General features: G+C 35.3%; 1 protein-coding gene across 1 annotated transcript in view; it reads left to right on the top strand.

The window, feature by feature from the left end:
- Positions 1 to 13,194, top strand: part of LOC117780240 (leucine-rich repeat flightless-interacting protein 2) — a 134,551-nt gene extending 121,357 nt beyond the window's left edge. The window contains exon 7 of the mRNA XM_034616691.1: positions 12,863 to 13,194. Within this exon, the coding sequence (XP_034472582.1) occupies positions 12,863 to 12,973 (111 nt within the window). The 3' untranslated portion in view covers positions 12,974 to 13,194. The remainder of the gene's footprint in view (positions 1 to 12,862) is intronic.
- The last annotated feature ends 11,511 nt before the right edge of the window (positions 13,195 to 24,705 follow it).

Here is a 24,705-nt window from a genome sequence, read left to right on the forward strand (position 1 = left end):
ACAATCAGTTGAGAAGTATGCGTATTAAACGACCCTGAAAATTTCAAAGCGATTGACCCATAAATAAAGAAGTTATTTCGGAGTTTACATTTAATTCAATAATTACATTTGCATGGCAAATCAAACGTGCGAGCGAGACAGCATGTTCACGTTTGTATGCAAGGCGCGCACAAAGACAGAACGAATTAGTTCCCATTTTTATACCCTGAGCCCATTGAAAATGGGCAAAAAAGGGTATAATGTGTTTGGCAGAATGTATGTAACAGGCAGAAGGAGGGGTGGCAGACCCCATAAAGTATATATATTCTTGATCAGGATCAACAGCCGAGTCGATCTAGCCCTGTCCGTCTGTCTGTCCGTCTGTCTGTCCGTCTGTTTGAACGCGTCGATCTCAGAGACTGTAAGTGCTAGAGACTTCAAATTTGGAGTGCAGGTTTGTGAATACCATACGCAGGTCAAGTTTGTTTCCAATTTTTGATGCCACGCCCCCTTCGCCCACAAATTGAAAAAAAACGATTTACAGGCGCAATTTTTGACATAGCACTCCCTAACTGACCAATCAGTTGAGAAGTATGCGTATTAAACGACCCTGAAAATTTCAAAGCGATTGACCCATAAATAAAGAAGTTATTTCGGAATTTAGATTTAGTTGAATAATTACATTTGGATGGCAAATCAAACGTGCGAGCGAGACAGCATGTTCACGTTTGTATGCAAGGCGCGCACAAACACAGTAAGAAATAGTACCAATTTTCTTTTGGGCTTCGATTTCAAGTACTATATGACCTAGAGACTTCAAATTTGTTATGTAGGTTCCTGGATACCATACGCAGGTCAAGTTTGTTTCCAATTTTAGGTGCCACGCCCCCTTCGCCCACAAATTGCACAAAACGATTTACAGGCGCAATTTTTGACATAGCACTCCCTAACTGAACAATCAGTTGAGAAGTATGCGTATTAAACGACCCTGAAAATTTCAAAGCGATTGACCCATAAATAAAGAAGTTATTTCGGAGTTTACATTTAATTCAATAATTACATTTGCATGGCAAATCAAACGTGCGAGCGAGACAGCATGTTCACGTTTGTATGCAAGGCGCGCACAAAGACAAAACGAATTAGTACCCATTTTTTTTTGGTACCAAATAAGAATTAAGCGATAAGCAAAAATATTATCGATATCATGTAATGAAAATGTTAATGTATAATTTATGTATATACAAATATACAATTTGATTAAAATATAATTGTGTTAATATATAAATATGTATTTTTGCATGGCAAAAATCAGCAGAAGCTGATAGCTATGTATGTATGAAATTGCATGAGAGAAATAGCGATCATTTTGCAGCACTACTCTTGCATCTTTGCCGAGCACTGAAAGCTGCAAAATAATAATTTTAATTATTAATATTTTCGATTCCTTACACATATATATAATAAGTATCTGCTTATTATCGTTGTAAAAAAAAACTTAGCATTTTCCGCTTTAAGAATCTCATAAAATTAGACATTGCCTTTTATTTCAAATTTCGCGCGCACTGCAGCAGCCTTTGGCAGGCTTGAATTTGTTGCGTAAGAGGGAGAGTGAGAGAGGAAAATGGGTGCTGCCAGATTGCAGGCTGAGCAAAGTTGTAGTTTGTGGCTACTCTTGACACGTCCTACATCGATTTGCAAGATTATGATTACGACTTGCGATTTAATTTATCAATTTCTAATTAATTTTAAACAAGTTTATTATATTAAAGTTTATTATATTAAACTTATTTAAAATTAATTAGAAATTGATAAATTGGTAAATCGCAAGTCGTAATCGTAATCGAGTGATGTATTAGTTCAGTGAGGCATTAATAACGTAGTCTGCAGTGATAAGCACAGTGACTTCAGAAAACCGAAAGTTGTTCATAGTTTCGCGTGTGTAATTTTTGATACCCTGAGCCCATTGAAAATGGGCAACAATCAACTTTTATAAAAGAGTACATGGGCTCAGGGTATCCTACTGTCGAGCGTGCTCGACTGTAGCCGCACCTCACCGCGAGCGAAGCGAGCCGGGGGTAGGCGAGCGAAGCGAGCAGGGGGCGGAGCCCCCTTGTTTTTTTTTGGTACCAAATAAGAATTAAGCGATAAGCAAAAATATTATCGATATCATGTAATGAAAATGTTAATGTATAATTTATGTATATACAAATATACAATTTGATTAAAATATAATTGTGTTAATATATAAATATGTATTTTGCATGGCAAAAATCAGCAGAAGCTGATAGCTATGTGTATGAAATTGCATGAGAGAAATAGCGATCATTTTGCAGCACTACTCTTGCATCTTGCATTGAAAGCTGCAAAATAATAATTTTAATTATTAATATTTTCGATTCCTTACACATATATAATAAGTATCTGCTTATTATCGTTGTAAAAAAAAACTTAGCATTTTCCGCTTTAAGATTCTCATAAAATTAGACATTGCCTTTTATTTCAAATTTCGCGCGCACTGCAGCAGCCTTTGGCAGGCTTGAATTTGTTGCGTAAGAGGGAGAGAGTGAGAGAGGAAAATGGGTGCTGCCAGATTGCAGGCTGAGCAAAGTTGTAGTTTGTGGCTACTCTTGACACACGCTACATCGATTGCAAGCGATTAAGATTACGACTTGCGATTTACCAATTTATCAATTTCTAATTCATTTTAAATAAGTTTATTATATTAAACTTATTTAAAATTAATTAGAAATTGATAAATTGGTAAATCGCAAGTCGTAATCGTAATCGAGTGATGTATTAGTTCAGTGAGGCATTAATAACGTAGTCTGCAGTGATAAGCACAGTGACTTCAGAAAACCGAAAGTTGTTCATAGTTTCGCGTGTGTAATTTTTGATACCCTGAGCCCATTGAAAAATGGGCAACAATCAACTTTTATAAAAGAGTACATGGGCTCAGGGTATCCTACTGTCGAGCGTGCTCGACTGTAGCCGCACCTCACCGCGAGCGAAGCGAGCCTGGGGTAGGCGAGCGAAGCGAGCAGGGGGCGGAGCCCCCTTGTTTTACTTACATGAAGCGGCCATTTCGAATTTCTTATTCTTCTTGTTTTTGCCGTTCATTTAAGTTGACATTGTTTACATATTCGTAGCGAATGTCAGATTTCTAGTGTTGCTTTCGATAACTATCGGCTTGAAACCGATTGGAAACGAATGAAACACGAACATCAAAGGGTAGATGGCGGAGCGAATGGGAAATTTCGGCACGGGTAAAACTATGGGACCATCACGAGAATTGATGGTTGATGGTAGATGTTGCTCAGTGTGAATTGGGTATTTGAGTTAATTTCCATCCAATTGTTCCAATGGCAGCTATATGATATAGTTACCCGATGCTCACCAAATTTGGTCAGGGTGTAACAGGCAGTCTCAAATACACAATCGGTGAGTTTGGTTGACATGTCTTAAGAAACAAAAAAAGTTTTTCATACTAAAGGTTAATTTAAGCTTGATTGTACCTATGACAGCTATTTGATATAGACATCCGATTTTGACAAAAGTTGATCAGGGTGTAAAATATGGTAAAAAACACAATCTGGGAGTTTGGTTGAGATTACTTGAAAAACAAAAAAGTTCTCCATACTAAAGTTGAATCTGAACCCGACTGTTCCTATTTCAGCTTTATGATATAGTAACTCAATTTTGACCAAATTGTAATATATCCTAAAATTGAAAAATATGTTAATAAAATTAAATTAAAAAATAAAATAAAGATCCTGCCTGTTGTGGAAAATGAATCCACGCCTCCCTGCACCTGGGTCTAATCTGCACCACTTTGCCACCAAATGTCGCGCCTGATCAAACTCTACTACACTACAAACACATGTAAACTGAAAATACATGGGAACTTTGAACTTTGATTTAAGGCACTTGTCCTTCGAATTTTGAAAAACGCAGACTATCTCCCTATCAACAGTCAATAAACGTACTTTGAAAGTAAACTTCTAAGTCATATTTGTATAAAACTAATTACTTTTGGAATGCAGTTTCAAAAAACATTTAATTTTGCGTCTTCTGCATTTTAGTTTATTAAAATAGAGTAATATGTAACTGAGCTGTTCAATTTTTAGAAAAAACTAGTGGGCCGGTGCTACAGTCGATCATACTCGACTGTTGGAGACCCCGTACTTACTATGGCAAAAACTAATAATGGAAAAAATTAAAAAATATTTAGCTAACTTAAATGTATATTCTATCAGATTGGTTACGATGTCTCATATACAAAAGATTTTCTTACTAAGACTTGATTTACGCTCGATCGGTCCTATGACAGCTATATGATATAGTGCTCCGATTTGAACCAACTTTGGACAGGATATATAAAGTTATATGCTTATTGCATCAGTTTGGTTACAATGTCTTATTAAACAAAAAAGTTTTATATACTAAAACTTGATTTTCGACCGATTGTTCCTATGGGCGCTGTATTATATAGTGTTCCGATTAAAAAAAGAAACAAACTTGATCTGCCTGCAATATTGAGGAATCAACATACCAAACTTGGTGTCACTAGCTTTTAAATTGTTCTTATAATTTGGATATGCAATTTTTTTTTTCGATTTGTGGGCGATAAAGGGGGCGTGACCGAATTTTGAAATAAACTTGTCTCTAGCTCTTATAGTCTCTAAGATCTAGGTGTTCATACAGACAGACGGACGGACAGACAGACAGACGGACATTGCTATATCGACTTGGCTATTGATGCTGATCAAGAATATATATACTTTATAGGGTCTGCCACGCCTCCTTCTGCCTGATACGCACATATTCGTTAAAACAAACCCAATAGACCGCTGTACTATTTTTAAGTACGGGGTCTAAAAAGACATCAATTGCAGTGTTTGATCGATTTTAATTATTTTTCGAACCACAGATTCGAAAACTAATGAAAATGGAAAATTTCAAGTCCAAATTGAACATTATTAAGAAACGAGCATGAAAATTTTATATTGCTCTATGTGATAATTACGTTGGCAATAACAGGAGCGCCGACTATGTTACAGATGTAAACTATTTTTAAAGGGCGTACAATGACATGAACTGCAGCATGTCTATAAAAATCCATTTTTTGCATTCCCATTTAAATATCTTCCCAGTTAAACTGGACTAGTTCAGCAACGAACAAGGTTGACGGTTTCACCAAGAAATCGCTACTAAAAAAAGCGCTCTGATAGCTAAATTAAAATCAACATAACAACAAATGATATTGCTGCTCACTAAGCACGGATCGAGAAACCGATTATAATCAGTTAAAAAAGTTAAAAAATAAAAAATATAAAATGAAGTAGCTTGATATATTTTTATAATTTTACAGTTTTTAGTAGGGATGTAACAATACATCGAAATAAGATGTATCAAAATAAGATGTATCGAATTGATCAACTCGATTTTCAAGAAAAATCAACAACTCGTTGGGGCTGGTTCTTTGTAGTTAATTTTCAGAATTAAATTTGATCGTTCAATTTTTAATGAAAAACCTTAATAAATGATCTAAAAAACTGACTAAGTTTGAATGTGGCATAAAAAATTTACTAAAAAAATAAGTGTTATAATAAAAGAACCCGTAAAAATTTTTTTTGAGAAAACTCGATTTTTGCAACTCGATCTACTATTTTTCGATATATCGACAATTCGATACTTAATTTTGGCGATTTTCTATTTATTATAAAACTCGATCTAAAGTTTGGATTTACATCACTAGTTTTTAGAGATGTGATCCAAAAAATTCTAGTATGCAAAAAAATTTTATTTACCTATACCTACAACATACGCTATGTCCCATCTCAGAAGTTTTATTTTGATTTTATTTTGTAGCACCGTGTTATAAAGTGTTTTTATACTAGAACTTCATATATGTGTTAGTTGACCGATTTGAATCAACTTCGGTCAGGATGTATAAGATCAACTAAAATGCTTATTTTATTAGTTTAGTTAAGGTATCATAAAAAACAAAAAAGTTGTACATACTAAAACTTGATTCTTTACCGATCGGTTCTATGGCAGCTATATGATATAGTGGACAGATAGTGGGTCGTTCTCGACTGTAGCCGCACCTCACCGCTAGCGAAGCGAGTCGGAGGCGGAGCCCCCTTGTTTAGATTATTATTCTTAGTTTCAGTAATATGGACTTAAAATATTCTTATTTTAAGAAAAAAATATTTAAGATCAATGTTCTTGATTTTAGGAGTTGGTCTTTTTTTCTGTGCATGTATCAAGTCAACATAGGGGGATGTGCGTATTGCGTATCCCTTTTGAACCAGGTTGTTCACTTGGTCGTCGTTTTTTTTGTACAGGTTAGGTTCTCGTTGAATCTTCCATATCAAACATTTGAGACGATTGAGTGCATTGAGCTTTCTGGCAGCACATTATTTATGTTGATCCACAAAAGTCGAATCTCGAATCGCCCGTTAACCTTAGCACAAGTTTTGTCCGGAATCTCAATGGCCATTTTGTCATCCTCTGATAACACAAGGGAGCAAAAATTTGTTGATTCAGAATTGATAGTTGTTTTTAAGGTAATTTGCAATTGTTTTTTTTCTATCAGCTCGACTATTCGCGATGTCCCGTTATTTTCAAAATTAAGGCACTGCCACTACATACATTGGGAAACTGGAAAACGGTTTACCATATTCAGCTAAAAAATCTCCAAAAATCGAAAACAATATTATCTTAAAGCCGTGCCTACATTTAACTTTGACCAGTAGTTTCAGAGATATCGTTGATGTTTTGCGAAAAAAATCTTTTTTCAGCAAAAAAAAAAAAATATTTGTTTCTTAAAAATTCTAAATAACAAAAATAAAAACAAGTATCAAAGTCTTAGCTTAAAAACGTTCAATTTAACATGTTTCGAATAAAAGGAACTTTACTTCAAGGTAAGCGGATTACATATTCAAAAGTTATTAACATTTCAATGAAGTTACTCAAAATTTATTTCATATGATTTTCTTAAATTATCTTGGTTGGAGGGCTTAGAAATTTCTATGCAATCTCATGGGTTTTGGGTTAGTCATTGAAATAGATTTAATGTACATAAAAAGCTACCATAATATACCTTTTTTAAAGCTCCCAGATAAAAATAAAAATTTGAATTTTATTTTTGTTGTTTACTTATCTTTGTTTTCTGGAACTTAACTGTTTTTGTTACCTGATTTCAAATCTGATCTCCATTTTCCTCCATCAGCTCGCGTTTTTGAGTTACGGGTACTATTTGAATTTTAGACTTTTATTCGTCAATAAAAAGTATAAAAAATCAAAGCTTTACTCCTTACTGGGCGATTTTCAAAATTATATTTTTTTTAGAGATGTAATTGTTATCTTTGAAAAAAGCTATGATTTTTTAAACTTTTATTGATGGAAATGGTCAAAAACTCGATAAGTACCTGTAACTCAAAAACGCGAGCTGATGGAGAAAAATGAAGATCAGATTTGAAATCAGCGATCCCAAATTAGAACAAAAAACCAGTGGTCGGCAAATTTATTTTGACAAAACGTAAAGCTAAATCTACTCATAATTTAAACTCACTTAATGAAGATTTTAGCATCAATAAAAAGGTCATTTAAATCCTGTATGTAGCGCAGATCAAGTTTGCTTTAGAATTTTGCCACGCCCCCCAATTTTTCTGCAATCGACAAAAAACTAAAATATCCAAAAGGCCAATTTAATAGGTAGTGATTTGAAATTCAGCACACTTATAGATTACCATCATCAACATTCATGATATATGCTGAAAATTTTATTACGATCGGATAATAAACATCAAATATATTAAGCAAATAAGTTTCGCTTTGCTCGCCGTGGTACGCACAGTCTGGAGGGGTGGGGGTAACAGCAGTTACACATGTTATGTTAATGTTAAAATAAAATAATATTATTTTAGTTATACATGTTACATCAATGTTATATTAACATAGTATAATTTATGTTCGACATGTTATATGAATGTTATGTTAATTAATTTTATGTTAATATACATTTCTTCTGTTAATTCAATTGTTCATTAAATTATGATAATCTATAATAGTTAAATTTGCGTATATTTATGTATGTTTGATGATTAGTATGATAATTTTTTTTTATTTTAATATTTTTAAAGTGTAAACCAGCGTTGGGCAAGCAAGCTCTCGCTGCTCCCAGTGCTCCGGCTACAACAACAAATTTTGACGCTGCGCGCAAATCATTTATGACCCCAAATAGAACTAAACAACAAACACACAGCAAATGCTCGAGTTTCGGATGCGAAAGTTGGTTTTGATGCGTTTTGATTTTTACCACGTAATAAGCGTTCAACTTGCACACACACACTCACGTGTGGAGACGGCGGCGCTATTTTGGCGGGTAGCAGCGTCTCAGCAATCACACACACACACACATACACTTACACTGGTGTCGTCGTTTGCTGCTCACTGTTGCTTTGTTTTATCCTCTTGTCGTATTGTTTTTTTGTTGGTTGTCACTTGTCGGTTTTCTTTCATGCACTTTGTTAACTTTGTCACTTTTGTCGCTTCACCGCTTATGTGTCTCCGCTCACACGTCTGCACACTCCAAGCTCACCAGAAAAGTGACGCTCCGCTGCGTTTCTATGGGGTGGTCACCGGTGTTATGGTGTGCGGTAAATATTAAAAAATATTCAGTGCTTTGCGGTTCATGTAGTCCTTGCTGTTATCTTCGCTAAGGTCATCGCTGTGGTCTTTGCCGTGATCTTCGCTGGAGTCATCGCTGTGGTCTCTTGTGGTCTTTGCTGTGGACTTCTCTAGGGTCTTTGCTGTGGTATGTTGTAGACTTTGCTGTGGACTTCTCTAGGGTCTTTGCTGTTGTCTTCGCTAGGGTCCTTGTTGCGCATTGCCTTGTCGGCACCGGTCGAGTGTCTCGGTGGCAGGATGCGTACATCGTTGGCACCGCCCGTGTGTCTCTCTGGGGGGGCGCATGCCTCATCGCTACCGCCCGTGGATCTCTGTGTGGTCATCGTCAGGCTGACGCATACCTCGTCGGCACCGCCCGTCTGGTCATCGTGTGGTTGACGCATGCCTCGTCGGCACCGCCCGTTGTACTAGCTGGTGTGGCACATGCCTCTTCGGCACCGCCCATGGGCCTCCGTGTGGTCATCGTATATCTGGGTTGTTGATTGTCGATGTAATCCTTCATTGTATATCTTCGCAGTAAATCATCGCTGTTTGTGCTTCTGATCCGCGAAACGTAGCGTTGGAACAATTTGTTCGACGATGTTCGTGGAGCGGAACTGCAACTGTTTGCGACGATTAACAAATCACAAATGCGCGCGCTGATGCTCGCCAAAACTATCGTTGAGACAATTTGCCGAAATATCGAGCGAAATTGTTCGACGATGTCTGCAGAGCGAGGTTGCTACAAACACGTGGTGATTAACAAATCACTAAGCGCCCGCTGATGTTCGCGCAACGTATCGTTGAAACAATTACCGAAATGCCCGTGCAAGATTGTTTGACGATTTTCGCGGGACGTAACGTAGCACCAATATTTTGTCGAAGTCCGTGCAAAATTGTTGGACGATGTTTGTTATCGTGGCTTGAGATAGTTTTACTGTTTGCGAACGAATGGTAACTTGTTCGACGGATTTGTTTCGAAGCTCACGTACTAAAAGTTTTTTTTTACGACTCTCGGTTGCTTAGGATTTGGTTCTATGAGAAGTCCCTCCAAAGCGGGTTCTAGTGCTTTGTGTGATTCTTTTGCCTTTCGTTCCACTAGTCGTTTTAAAGGATCGAACTTGAGTCCAAGTCTTGGTTAGTCCTTGTCACTTAGAAGGCACGAACTTAAGTGCCCGCTCATTGTACTTGGTTGACGCTTCAAGCCTCTGCTTGCAAGCGTCGACGTCGGCAAAGACCGTTCGGCTGCGCTGCCTGACTTGTTGCGGCAGAACTCTCTGTGCAGAATTCTGCCCGCCCGTGTAGCGACAAAGCTCGCTTGGAGGCATCTGCTCGCTCTTGTCACGCCAGAGCTCGCGTTTGTAGCTCTGCCCGTCCTTGTAACGATAGAGCTTGCTTGGAGGCATCTGCTCACGTTTGTAGCCCACGGTGTTGCTTTGTTGTCGACGTTGTGTATCCTTCTCTGTCGCACAGCTGTATTTGTAGCTTTCCTCCTTTGTATCTATGGAAACAACAAAAAAATATTCCCCCCAAGATGCGATCCCGAAACTATAAATTCCGAACGTGTTGCTATTGGCCAAAATGAAACGACACGTGTTCGGAATGAATTCTTTGCGGGAATACGGGTTTCTCATAGCTAGCAATGAAAACTTTGTCTCCCAAAATCCAATTTTGGCTTGTCTGATTCTTTCTGTGCGTTCTGACGTGCTTCTGGGCAAGATCAGGGTCTTGGGTACTTTGCTGGGAAGATTCTGACTGGTTTTCAGCGTTCTGACGCGTTTCTGCGCAAGTTCAGGTTCTTGTCTACTTTGCAGGGAAGATTCTGGCTGGTTTTGTTAGTTATAAAAATTTGAGCAATGTATCGAGGAAAACGATGCGTGCGGGGCGTGGCCTAGGGAAAAGTTCGGTCTACCAAAAAAAAGAAACTGCCGATCTCTATGCTCAAGGTGAAAAGTTAAGATTAAAAAAAAATTGTCTCCAGGGTCCCTGCTCGGGCGCCATCTGTAATGAAGCTTTTTCAGCCTTCTCAGTCCGGCCAGGGCCATTTACAGAAAATTTGTAAATACGGCGACAACTGGAGTTTAGAGTTACGGGGGGCGCCAGATGGTATACGTGCGCCCTCGTAAGGATCGGTTGAGTCCCTATCAGGTTGTATGAATAACTGGCCGACCCAGGCGGGCATGGTACCCTACCGTCCGGCGCAAGGGAGGATCCCCCGGACCGAGTCCGTGCAGACACTGCATTGAGCCTCCCGGCATGGAGCGCACGCTGCATCTGGGCCAGGTCCCAGCCCGACAGGTACCAGAAGTGACCGCAGGGGGACGTAGGGGCGGCGCCCATTATTGTCCCGTCCACGACACCCCTGGCGCCGTATCGGACTAAGCCCTGGACCGGACTCCTCCAAAGACTGACCAAGATCTTGCACAATGTCAGAGCTATATTTAAAAAGTTCTCCACCGTGGCAGGATCAGCCACTGTGCCTCTCCTTTGACCGCTCTCAAAAGACGCGCGCGCCGTATGTAGCGTCGCGCGCTTCCTCGCTGCGGGTGTAGGCGTCGTTGCTGCAGTTGCAGTTGTTGTTGTTGCCGTTGGTGGCGGAACGCCCTCCGGGGCTGTGCGGTGTTGCTGTTGCCCGTGGAGCGTTAGAGGCGGCTCACACCAGGCACACACACTCACGTGTGGAGACGGCGTCGCTGTTTTGGCGGGCAGCGGCGTCTCAGCAATCACACACACACACACACATACAGTTGCACTGGTGTCGTCGTTTGCTGCTCACTGTTGCTTTGTTTTATCCTCGTGTCGTATTGTTTTCTTGTTGGTTGTCACTTGTCGGTTTCCTTCCATGCACTTTGTTAACTTTGTCACTTTTGTCGCTTCACCGCTTATGTTTCTCCGCTTACACGTCTGCACACTCCAAGCTCACCAGAAAAGTGACGCTCCGCCGCATAATGGCCGCCGATATCGATATCCTCGGTATCGATATCACTCCTCAAGGTTGCCACCCTTGGAAAGGAGCTAAAAATAGATCATCGTCTTAAATATGGGCGATGATCTAAAAATGAACTATTGGCTCCGCGCCAAACGAACTACAGCAACACCAATCGAAAGGTTTAGTCCTAACTAACAAAATGGCATATTAAAACTTTTTCTAGCTCACCTTGGTCATGAGATACGGGGGTGTAAGTGGGAGGGGAAAAATTTCAATGATTACAGCTAATGGGGCCGTTGTGGCCTTTTGGTAAAATTTTTTATTTATAAAAAATTCTAATTAAAAATACTTGTCGATTGATACCTCAATCACCCAAATCTCAAAATTAAATGAAAAGTCAGTTTGTTTGTTTGTCTGTTTGTATCAAAGCGCTAAAAAAAGCTTAGATCTAATGATGGGGATTCATTCCATTTCGAAAATCTAGAAAAAAAAAAGAACGAAAATTGGCGTTCAGCAATTCGGCAAAAAGTAATTTTTCTTTTGTTTTTTTTATTAACTTATAATTTATTTAAAATTTTTATATTAAACAGAATTTTGTTCGTCACAAAATTGGATATCAGAAATTTGGGGGCTAGAAATTGCTTCTGTCACTAGATTTTTATCTCGTGTACAGGTTTTTTTGTACTCAGGCAACATTTTACAGGTGAAATAAAGTTTTTTAGCTAACATTTTGGCGATTCCTGACAAAATGGCTTGAAAGATTTTTATTAAACTATTGAGTATGTTGTAGTACGTATTCTGCGTTTTTTGGTATATAAAACATTTTGGCTGAAGGGTTTGGAAGATATAACCTTTTAACTGAATATATACACTTTTCTATCGGTTGAAAATCACGTTTTAGTACGAAACGAGCTTTATAATAAAAAAAAAATTTTTTTAATATGAAAGAAATTCAACAACTAAATTTATATATTTTACTATCTGCCTGCATTTATGATAAAGTTACAATGTTAAAAGCAATTGCAAAAATTTCTGATATCCCACAAAAAAATCTCTTCACGAGGTAAAAGTCTAGTGACGAAAGCAATTTCTAGCACCAAATTTATTTTTGTGTTACACCCTTCAATTTCGCGAGCCGGGGGTTGCCGAGCGAAGGAGCAGGTGCGGAGCCTCCTGGTTATCTATATAGTTTCTACTGACTAGAAAAATTTATTAAGAAATTGCATTTGTATTGAAGTCCAAAAACTTAACGTTACCAATGTTTATCTCTGTCTTCTACAGCATCGCGAGATTCTGGAGCGCCTTGAAGAAGCAGAAACTGCAAATAACCACCTACTAAAACGTCTTGATAAACTTAAAAATGCAAAGAGCACGATATTGAAGGATTTATGACCAATGATAACAAGAAATAAAGAAGCAAACAAAGGAACACCGGCAAAATCGATACTTCCGCAGCAAACATATATCTGAGGAAAACTACGTGATGTTTTCGTAAACGAGGATAATTGCACAAATAACACATTTATACAACAATCATACCCAAACTAATAGTTATGGATAGCAAAATATTTTAAAATACACTCAAATACTCTCATTAAAATTATATGCATATACATTGCGGCTCATCGATTTTTTTTTTTTTTTACTAAAAAGGGTACTCAAGGTCGTAATCAACGATCAATTCTAAGATGTTTTATCAAGAAAAGTAGCTCAAAACTTAATTCCTAACGCCCGATTTTTGAGCTGAAAAAAATTTTTTTTTAAATTTAACATTAGCATCACTTCAATGTTTTTGGTCCGATCCTGACAATATTGGTACCATAACGCTTTCTTGACAGGTACTCATATTCCTTAATTTTATGAACGGTACTTGCACCTACTATAGTGACAGGCTATTTCTTCTTCAATCTTTTCACAACCATTTTATAAAATAAATCAACAAAAAAAGTTTTTTTAGAAAAAAGTGTCGGTGAAAAAATCTTCGTCTGACGCTCACCTAAAGGATATCTAACAATTTTGTTTTTCTTAAAGAATGTGTCAGTTTGATGTTTTTCAGCCGATCTTAACAATTGATATGGTCTTAAAATGCCAAAAGTAAGGTCTATCTAAGAAATAATTATTACTTTTTTCAATATTATCTTTTCTGGATAAATCGCAGTTATCTTGGATTTTTTTTTGAGTTTAACCCGATTTCTAAAAATTTATCGTCGATGCGCCACCTAAGGATTTTTTTTACAGATACTGCTTTTACTATATATCGTATCATCCACTAGTGAAACAGCTTTTTCGAAAATTAAAAAAAAGTCAAATTCACTTTACCCTACTGTTTACATTGCAGGACAAGATAAAATTATTTAAACAAGTAAAAAAAAACCCTCTTTGAGCGATTTGACTTCAGAAACCATTTCGATTTAATTTTTATGGATTGACCCAATATGCGTGACGCCTGCGTTCCTCATCCTCTTCTTCTTTCAGCATAGCGCTATATGCCAACAATCCCACATTGAGGACGTTCATCACAGACCCTGTATTCATCTTCAACAAATGTTCCATTTCATTTGTTACCACTCAACATTTGGTTACACTCTTTTTCCTTTTTTCCCTCTGCCCAAACTTTAGTGAGTACCTAGCTTAAATCAAAACAAAGTTAGCAAGAGTGTCAAATTCCCCAAGGATCGAATATTGTTTATTACATACATAACGGTACTAAAAATAAACGAGATTACAATAAATCTGTAAGATCTGATGCTTATAGTGTATTAACTTTTTCTTTTAGACTGGATCCTACAAATTGTTACTTAGCATTCAAACAACAAATGTCAGTTCGCATTTTGGCTGTGAAAAATTAAATTAGTTTATTTAATTTATTTTCAAATAACCGAAACGATTTGGTGGCGTTTTAAATTTATTCATCTACGAAAATTAAAATGCGGGAGCGATTCGTGCTGTATATATGTAATAATATTCGACAACTAAACTTTAAAGTGTTCTTAAGCCTAGCTCTGACTATGGTGGTGAAGCGAGGCGAATTCGCTCTCAGAGCGACCAACGAAAGCTTTATTGTGCTCTCGCTTCGCCCTAAACCTAAATTACACTAGACTTCATGATTTAACTACATCTACAAAACAAATGCGCTGAACTGCGCCAACAGCCTGCATTAAGTTTTTGCAAAATTGTCTTTTCATGAACTCATTTGCAATGCCAATTACTTTTTCCAATTGCCCATGGACGCATATAGTTGCCAGGTAACCGCGTTTTACTAAAAAATAATTTTTTTTTTGAGAGAGCAGGAGAATGAAGTAACTCTGAAAAACAATGCCAATTCAAATTCTCGTGCATGTGTAGCTGAGAGATTGGTAGAAACTTGGAGTGAGCTTCGCATTGCAATTTTTTACAATAGAAGTATTATGATAAAGGGTACATGTCATAACGCCCGGTGTCATAACGTGCGCGGGCTCTTTGACGCTCATTTTTGTGTCATAAGGCTATCGGGCGAAATGTCACTTATAAAAGTGTCATATCGCCCGCCGTTCTTTAAGTCACTTTTTTGCGGGCCTTATAACACTATAAGAAATGCATTAAGGTCCGAAGCCAATTCATATTAAATGCCTATGGACTAGTTACACTGGAAGCGAATCGACCTCAGAATGAAGAACTCCATTTATAGTTTTACATTCCGCAGTCGTTTCAATTCCAGTCAATATAGCCTTTTAGTACAAAAAAAAAAACATTTTTGTTAAGTTTTAGGAAATTAGCCCTCAATACAAACCTATAATAAAAATTTAAATTAAATTTTTAGAATCGCATCAAAATCACGCTTATAATGTTCATTTTTTAACTTAACAAGGGAAAACTAGGAATTGATTAAAAGACTGTTGTTCGTTGGTGAAAACATTTTAGAATAGACTGTAGATTACGACCTTGGGTTATCATTTGAAAACATTTTTTTTGGGCCATGCAAAACGATTCACCCTTATATACATACATACATACATACATACATATATAAAAGTAATACAAAAAAATTAATATATTCTCCACAATAATTCACAACAAAAAAAAAAATACCCCATATATATACATGCAGATATTGGTATATAAATTTAGTTAAGCTTAAACAACTTTTCGGAGTTGTGTTTATTGTTTATTCATAATTTTTTTAATCAAAGATATTGTATTACATATTAAAATGCTATCGACTTTTAAGATCATTGAAAAAACATCGGACTTAGAGAATTTTTACGAACACCAATACCGAAAAAAAGAAATAAAAAAAAGAAATAGTCCGTCAATTCGCATAAGTGCAATACCAAGAGCAGACACTTTAATTTTGGCAAATTGGCAATAGATAGGAACAAAAATCGTAAAAAGCCGAGGACAATACACAAAGATATTAAAAGTCTTAAGCCTAACGGAGCTATTATTTGTATACCCGTTACTTAAAAAAAAATTAAAAGGGTACACGATATCGTTAAAATGTATGAATGAGGCATTTTCTACCCTAAAAAGCAAATATCTTCTTGATCAGCATTAACAGCCGCGTCGATAGCCATGTCCGTCTGTTCGCCCTTCCCTGTGAGTGCCTAGATCTCAAATACCATAAGAGCTAGAGATATTAAATCAGGCAGACAGACTTTTATAGATTCCACGCAGAATAAGTTTTTTCAAAAAGTCAAATATCGGTTAAGCAGAACGGCAGAATAGCTGTTTAAATTTAAAAAAAAAGGGAACCTCCTAAAAGTATGTAACAGGTATTCATATAGTCGGGTTCTCGACTATAGCCGTTCCGACTAGCTTATATTGGAAAGAATTTAACGTTCCTTTCACTACTAAACACCTTAAAGTCTTTTTAGTTCGTCCCATCCTGGAATACTGTTCATGCATTTGGAGCCTGCAGTATCAAATAAACCAGAATCGAATTGAATCAGTTTAAAAGAAATTCTTGCTTTTCGCCATACGTGGCTTTAATTGGGATCTCGTCCTTCGTTTACCATCTCAATCTTCGTTTACCACCGTACTCCGATAGGATTCGTCTTCTCAATCTTTTTTCTCTAATTAATTTTAGGCAAACTCTAAGTGTTGTTTTTCTTCACAAATTGATTGTTGGCGAGATCGATTTTAGTTTGCTTCTGTACCGCCTCAGCTTTTTGGTCCCCCGCAGGTCTACTAGTAATTACAAGCCTTTATTTTTATCTACATGCACAACTGATTACGCTTCACACAGTTCGTTTCATAGTTTATGCAACAACTTTAATAGCCTCTTTCACGTTTTCTCCTCAGAACTATGTCTCCCTTCCCTGAAATCTTCACTATTCCGATACCTTTCGTTTAATCCCTGACCTTAATTATTTATAACAATTCCAACACTAATTTTAAATGATCTGATTTGGTTTTTCTAGGTTTTCCCCAATCTTTGCAACAAATGTTGGATCACTTATCATTTTTGCATACCCCAGATCTACTATTAAATTTTTTTCTTTACAGTTTATAATTTATATGTCATATTAATTTTAATTTGTTTTATATTAATTTGTTCTTTAATGACTGCTTTTAGTCGTGCATAAATAAATAAATAAATATTGTCGAAAGGGCATAGGCAAAGTTAAGAAACATAAAAACCCCCTTACGAGATAAAAGCCTGTTGATGAAATCCTCCTTCATGCCCCAAAATTTCTGACAGCTAATTTTGTGATAATTTTTGGCGCATGTAAGGAGGTTTTTTTTTTCTGTAAAATATTAGAATTTTTTGATGCTTTTGCCATCATAGCTTAGGCAATATGACAATATGCCTATTTCAAATTTGAAGAACAAATCAAAATGTAACCAGAATTTGATTCTTGGTGGATCAATCGAGCGCAGAAGACAGTCGGATACCAAGTGCTTAAACTGTTGAAGCCACCGAAGCTCTGCGTGATCGGAAGGGGTTAACGCTTTCTACAACTGCCAACAGCCTTCTCCTCGTGATAAAGTAATTTTTTTGAGGTTTCGACAAGATATTGTTATGGTAGTCAAATACTCTCTCCTGTGCCTTAATCACAATCCATGTACCGCTTACGTCGATATCGAGTAGATATTTTAATTCCGGTGTCGGATAAGCCAGAATTAGGCCGAACACAGAAGAGCCTTTAACTCTTGAAACGCTGTCTGCTTTTTTCATGTTGGCTGCTCACAAAATTTTGTGAATCCAGGAAAAAATGTTCAATAATAGGTGCGCAATCCTTAAAAAACCCCTTTCAGCTCCAGTAAGTTCAGTTCAGGTCAGTTCTGAACAATAGCAATATATTTTTGTTTGGTGCGAACTCCCTCCCTGGTTACCTGGTGTAAAGTTTCAATGCGGACGCTAGTCCGCGCTAGTGACGAAAGCAGCACGAAGGGTGCGAAAGTCGACTAGCATTGTATACAGCTTATATGGAAAATTTGTTTTGACTGTCCGATCAGATCGAGTCATATACAGATCGAATGGTATAGTCTTCACTTACAAATTGCATACTAAGAATTTTGCAAACTCACCTGATTCATGGAATAAGTGGGTGTTAGTAAGGGAGGGACAAAATTTGAATGATTGTATGGGGCCGTTGGAGCTTTTTGGTAACATTTTTTTTTTCTAAAAGATCTTATCAAAAATACACGTCGATTGATACCTCGATAAAACAGTCCGACAACTGGTCCTAATGATAATTAAATTTTTACTATTTAGTGGCCATTTCTTAATGAGATTAAAAGTCAGTTTGTTTGTCTCTATTAAAGTGCTAAAAATTATTCGATTAAACCAGCGGTGAGCAAGAAATTTGCAATCGTGAGCACTACAACAACATCTACATCTAAAAGCAAAATGAACACATTTATTTTGAACGCCTATTATGTGGTAAAAATCAAATCGCATCAAAACCAATTTTACTTTTTCACACAGTGTACAAGACGCTACTGAAGTCATAAATTTTAGCAAAATGAACACTTATGATAATACGCGTCGCAGTCGAAACTCGTGCATTTGTTGTGTGTTTGTTGTTTAGCATTATTGGGGGTCATAAATAATTTGCGTGCAGCGTCAAAAGTTTTTGTTGTATTGTCGAAAATCGCGAGCAAGCCAATTTACCTGTTTGAGTTTCTTGACTTCTACGACTTTTTGAAATACCCGCTAGCTTAGGGGGAAAACGCTAAATTTCGCTAAAATTGAAACAGCAGTTTCTAAGCCATAGAAGCCAAAGAAATGTTCTATATATCTTTGGAAATGTAAGTTTGAGGAGTCTTTGGTAATCAATTTTTTTTTACTAAATTAATCCGGTCTTCCTTGCGTCCAGCTGAGTCTAAGGAAGTTATAGGGCAAAAACTGATGCAGCCTCGCAATAATGCAATGCAATTTAATACGTTTTTGCTGTGCCATGCATCATACGAGCTTTTCCAACAAAAAATTTTTTTTTTATAATTAGCGTAAAAAAAACTTTTCTTATTGTTAAACAATGTTGTTTAAAGGATAAAAAAGATTAAAATGTATCTTTCGGACAATATAAATTGATTTTTTTCAATTTTACATGTAAAATAAGCACAGAAAATATATTTAAACTTTGACTGACAAGCCTGAGTGGAAAATCATCCTGTGCAAATTGTCATTTTAAAGCCTAAGAAGTTTCTGTTAGCCCTTTAACGGGTAAGACCGCCTGCAGACAGTCTTCTGTTTTTGGAGTATAATTGTAAAACTAATAAATATTTTTTTTTGAGTTTATTTATTAAGTAATATGAATAAATTTTTTGAAATTTTTTAAAAATATATATGGGTAATTCTCTAATGTCGAATGCGACATTCGTACGCATTCAAAGTGAAAAAAAATGCCAAAACATTATTTTATTGCGACAAAAGGCAAAACTAATAGGTCTTGATTAGCACTATTATTGGTGCTAAGGTGGATGTTGGGCAATTGTTCGTGGTAAAAAAAAAAAAAACACAACAAGGAGGTGATTTAAGATAAATTTAGATGTTTCTATTAGTTCGGGGTCTCAGCTAGTTTATTTTTCAAAAATCTTTGAAATTTTCATACAAAATGAAATACTGCATGGTTGTATTGTGCAATTTGTCACTACTATTGTCCGTTTACCAACACTACTTTTGTAATAGAATTTGGGTAAATGCCTAATTCTGTCGCTCCCGATTTATAGCCTTTTACCACTAGGCCACTAGGTGCTGGCCATAATCGTCAACAGGGTCATCAGGGACTCATCGTCTTCACTGAAATAAACTAAAATGAAATTAGTGGGCAGCATATTTTTTAAAATATATAGGTGTTCGAAACATGTGGCTTCTTAGGCATCTGTAGCTTCTGCGTCATCCTCGTCTTCCTAGGATGGCTTTTTAGGCATCTGCAGCATGAATCGCGCGATTTTTTCTTAAAATTTTTTGATAACGGCCCATATATTTCATTTCCACATAGAAAGACGTTTTGATTTCGTTTTGATATTATTTCGATAACGTGTGAGACCGTGCGTTATGATAACATTATTTGGCCACAATTGGTGTTTGCTTACATTTAGTGGTGATTTTAATTTGGAGAATGTCGAAAGTTTCTTGCATTTCAAGAATGGATAATTTAATAACTATATATTTAATGCAGAATAATTACTAAAGATGTCCCAGAAGGATATGACAACTAAGATAGGGCTGTGATAATTGAAGTTCATGCACGAAAATAGCTTAAAAAAACGCAGATAATAAAGGAGCTGTTAATGTGTAAAATTGCAGATTAAGCATTTTAAACAAATAGTATTATTCGAATTATACTATTCTGCAACCAAACTATTAATAAAACGTCAAAGAAAAACAGTTTTCACACTTTCATTTGTCAATTTGTGTTTTCCCGCCATATTTTTAAATTCTCGAAATCAAAATCAAATCAGTTTGCAAAAGGGGTCGATCCTGAAACTATTTTCAGATTTGCTTAAACCAAATCAAAATCAAATCTGAATCAGTTTCAGGAATCCCACTATAAATTTCATGTCTATATATATAAAATTCTTTGACCAGTACATTCCCAGCAGAACTGGACCTCAAAGAAATATTGAGGAAATGTTGAGGAACATTCCCTGGTCATTGAGGAAACATCGATCAGTTTGTATGAAAATGATTGAGGAATTTAACATTGGGAGTTCCTAGGAATGAGGAAGCTTCCCTATACAATTCTTAATGTTTCCCTAACCAGAAACGTTGGTGACTCCTCGTGTAATTCTGCCAAAGAATCCCCAGGCACTAAACTAAAAAAAAAAAATTATTTCAAACGTATTGTTTTTCATTATGACTTTTTTGTTTTGTTTTTTGTTAATTGTTTTTTTTTATTACTTTTTTTTACTTTGTTTTTTTTCTTTTAATTTATATTGTATTACATTTTTGTTTTATTTATGGCAGCAGTGTTCTAGTGTTGTTCGAACCGGGGCCCCCGAACTGAAAAGTTCTGCTTGTATGCCACACTCGGCGACTCTAACCATTGAGCTACGGAAGCTGAAATTTTTTGCATAACAATAATGTAGCAATTGATTCCAATTTTATGTTTCGAAAAAGCAGCGGGCAGTTGACGCCGCACACTGGGGCAGGCGGCCGAAAAGCGTGGCAAAAATCATATTTTTGACGAAAGCGTTCGTAAAAAGAAATAATAGCATTCGATAGAGAAAACTTCAAAGATTACGAATCCAAAAAATTTTTGAAATCAAGTAAAAATTGTGGGCGTGGCAGCCTCTCAAAGTTGACCCATTTTTCAGTGCGCGCAAAAATGTGAAAATTTTATAAAAAATGCAAACTTTAAAACTGATTTGATGACAAGTTATATGACCGATCTTTATGTTTTTGTTTTCATATGAAAGTACATTAATTTCTAATTAAATGCCGTAGAATTTTGTTTCTTCACTTGTTGACCTTTTATCCCAGCGATGTTTAAAAAAAGAACTAAAATTAGGCTATTTTTTGACTTTGATGGAATAGAACAAAAATTGGACTCATTTGGACTCGATCCCACTACCACAGGAGTCTTTGTTAATCAATTCTCTAACGAAATAACCCCGGTCTTTCATGCGTCCAGCTGCGTCTGGGGAAGTTATAGGACAAAAACTGATGCAACCTCGCAAAAAAATGGTGATAGAAGAGGAAGAGCGTAGTACAATTTCATACGTTTTCGTTGTGCGAGGCATCATACAAGATTTATCAAAACAACAAAAATTTTTTTTTTTTTTTTAAATAAACGTAATGAAACTTTTTTTTATATTAAACGATGCTGTTTAAAGAATAAAAAAGATTGAAATTTATATTTCGAACAAAAAATAAATAATTTTTTTTTTAATTTTACATGTAAAATATGCACTGAAAATATTTTTCAACTTTGACCAAAATTTTTGAATCAATCAGTGGGCCTATCGAGCAGTGCAAACACTCATTTTAAAGCTTAAAAAGCTTTCTATCAATTTCTTTTATTTAAATTTTGAAAATATCTTCACTGGTTCAAAAGATATGATTTTTGCAACGCAAAACGAGGATCTGCCCCACTGTGCGCCGGCAGAATTATTACAACACTAACAATAAAACGTAAAAAAAATTACAACAACATCAAGTAAACGTTAGGGAAAATCAAGAACAGGGAATTTCAGTTCCACTGGGTTCATTCACTCACTCACTCATGTATCTTTGTGTAGGCCAAACGGTTTGACGTACGACCTTGAAACTTGGCCAAAATAATCTTAAGATAATTTCATCTGGAGATAAGGCGGCGCCCAGTGGGGCAGATCCTCATTTTACGTTGCAAAAATCATATCTTTTGAACCAGTGAAGATATTTTCAAAATTTAAAATCATTTGATAGAAAACTTCATAAGCTTTAAAATAAGTGTTTTCACTGCGTAATACGCCTACTGGTTGATTCTGGGCTTTCGGTCAAAGTTGAAAAATATTTTCAGTGCATATTTTACATGTAAAATTAAAAAAAAAATTATTTATTTTTTGTTCGAAATATAAATTTCAATCTTTTTTATTCTTTAAACAGCATCGTTTAATATAAAAAAAAGTTTCATTACGTTTATTTAAAAAAAAAAAAAAAATTTTTGTTGTTTTGATAAATCTTGTATGATGCCTCGCACAACGAAAACGTATGAAATTGTACTGCGCTCTTCCTCTTCTATCACCATTTTTTTGCGAGGTTGCATCAGCTTTTGTCCTATAACTTCCCCAGACGCAGCTGGACGCATGAAAGACCGGGGTTATTTCGTTAGAGAATTGATTAACAAAGACTCCTGTGGTAGTGGGATCGAGTCCAAATGAGTCCAATTTTTGTTCTATTCCATCAAAGTAAAAAAATAGCCGAATTTTAGTGCTTATTTTATCTTTATGGTTTATTAGTCAGTTTATTGCGTTTATTTGTTCGATTTTTTGAAAATTCAGAGTTTTGCCTTTTGTTGACACGTTTTCTTACAGCTTGATCTTCGAATATTAGAAAAGATTGATCTTCTGCCTCTGTGTTCCGATTAAATTCTGATCTTTTTGCTTGTCTTTTGAGTCCTTAAATTTTTTGGTTTTCTGTTTCCATTTCTCTGTTTGATATAACCCTTTAAGCTCCTTTTTCTATTCGTTTAAGTTTTTCTTCTTCAGCCTCTAAGGCTCTATTTAATGTAGCCCTTTGAGCTTATTTTTCAATTCTCTTCCGTTTTTCTTCGTCAGTTTCTAATACTTTACGTAATATAGCCCTATTTGCATCTTTTTCCCTTCGCTTAAGTTTTTCTTCTTCAGTCTCTTAGGCTCTATTTAATGTAGCCCTTTGAGCTTTTTTTTCAATTCGCTTAAGTCTCTGATCTTCCGTTTCTTTCTCTCTGTTTGATATAGATCTTTTTGCATCAATTTTGATCCTTTTAAGTCTATGCTCTTGCTTCTCTGATTCTCTATTTAATTTCGCTTTACGGGCTACTTTTGAATTCTATCAGAGGTACGCTTAGGTGTTTCCAAATCTCTATCCATTTGCGATCTTATTGCTTTTTCTGATAATGTTTTCTTAAGGTCTAGATCTTTTCCTTAATTATTATTGGCTTCTACTTTTTTAGTGTCAACACTTTCAGTTTCGGAAGCAAGCTTTCATTTGAAATTATATTCTTTCTTAATATCACTCCCAGCCATTTAAATAAATAGTTTGTTGTTTTTTCTTTTTTTTTTTTAAAGGTATTTTTACGAGTTTATTTATGAATATTTTAATACTTAATAAAACTTGCAGTTTTTACTATACATCAATCAATTTTAAATTAAATTTTCTTTTTTATTTTAATATATTATACATTTTTTAATATTTCTGTGCAGTTTTTAAGACAGTACTTTGTTTCTAAATTATAACTTTTAATTTAGTTTTTTGTTATTTTTATATTTCTTTTCTGATTTTATTTTTTCTTTTTCACTTGAATTTATTTTTTATATTAATTTAGAAAATTCAAGTTATTACTATTATTTCTTTATCAATATTTAGAGTTTTTCGTTTTCTTTTCAATTTTTACAATATGGCTTTTTTTCCTTTTGTACTATTTTTCGCAATTTAAAATTTTTTCTTTTTTTTTCTCTTTCTTTTTCTTGTAAATTTTCTTTTGTGAACTTTGCATGCATATACATTTTTTTTTGTTAATTAATATCAATTTTCATTTTTTCCTTTGTTTTTTTTAATTATATATTTGAATGTTTTCAAATAAAAATAATTTTTTCTTGAGTTTTAATAATTGTCTGGTATATATATATTTTAAAGTTAAAATGTGTTAGTTGTTAATTTTTCTGAAAACTTTATTTCTTCTATTACTCTTTCTTTTCTTGTAAATTTTCTTTTGTGAACTTTGCATGCATATACAATTTTTTTTGTTAATTAATATCAATTTTCATTTTTTTCCATTGTTTTTTTAAATTATATTTTTTTCAGTTTCTCATAAATTTATTTTTTCTTTATATATTTGAATGTTTTCAAATCAAAATAGTTTTTTTTTAAGTTTGAATAATTGTTTTGTATATATATATTTTAAAATTTAAATATGTTAGTTATTAATATTTTCTTAAAAATATTAATTTATTAGCTTTAGCTAATGATTTCTGCTGAAAAAAAAATAATTCAAAATAATATTATTATTTTGTGA

Source organism: Drosophila innubila, chromosome X (assembly GCF_004354385.1).
Source record: "Drosophila innubila isolate TH190305 chromosome X, UK_Dinn_1.0, whole genome shotgun sequence".
NCBI classification, from domain to species: Eukaryota; Metazoa; Arthropoda; class Insecta; order Diptera; family Drosophilidae; genus Drosophila; species Drosophila innubila.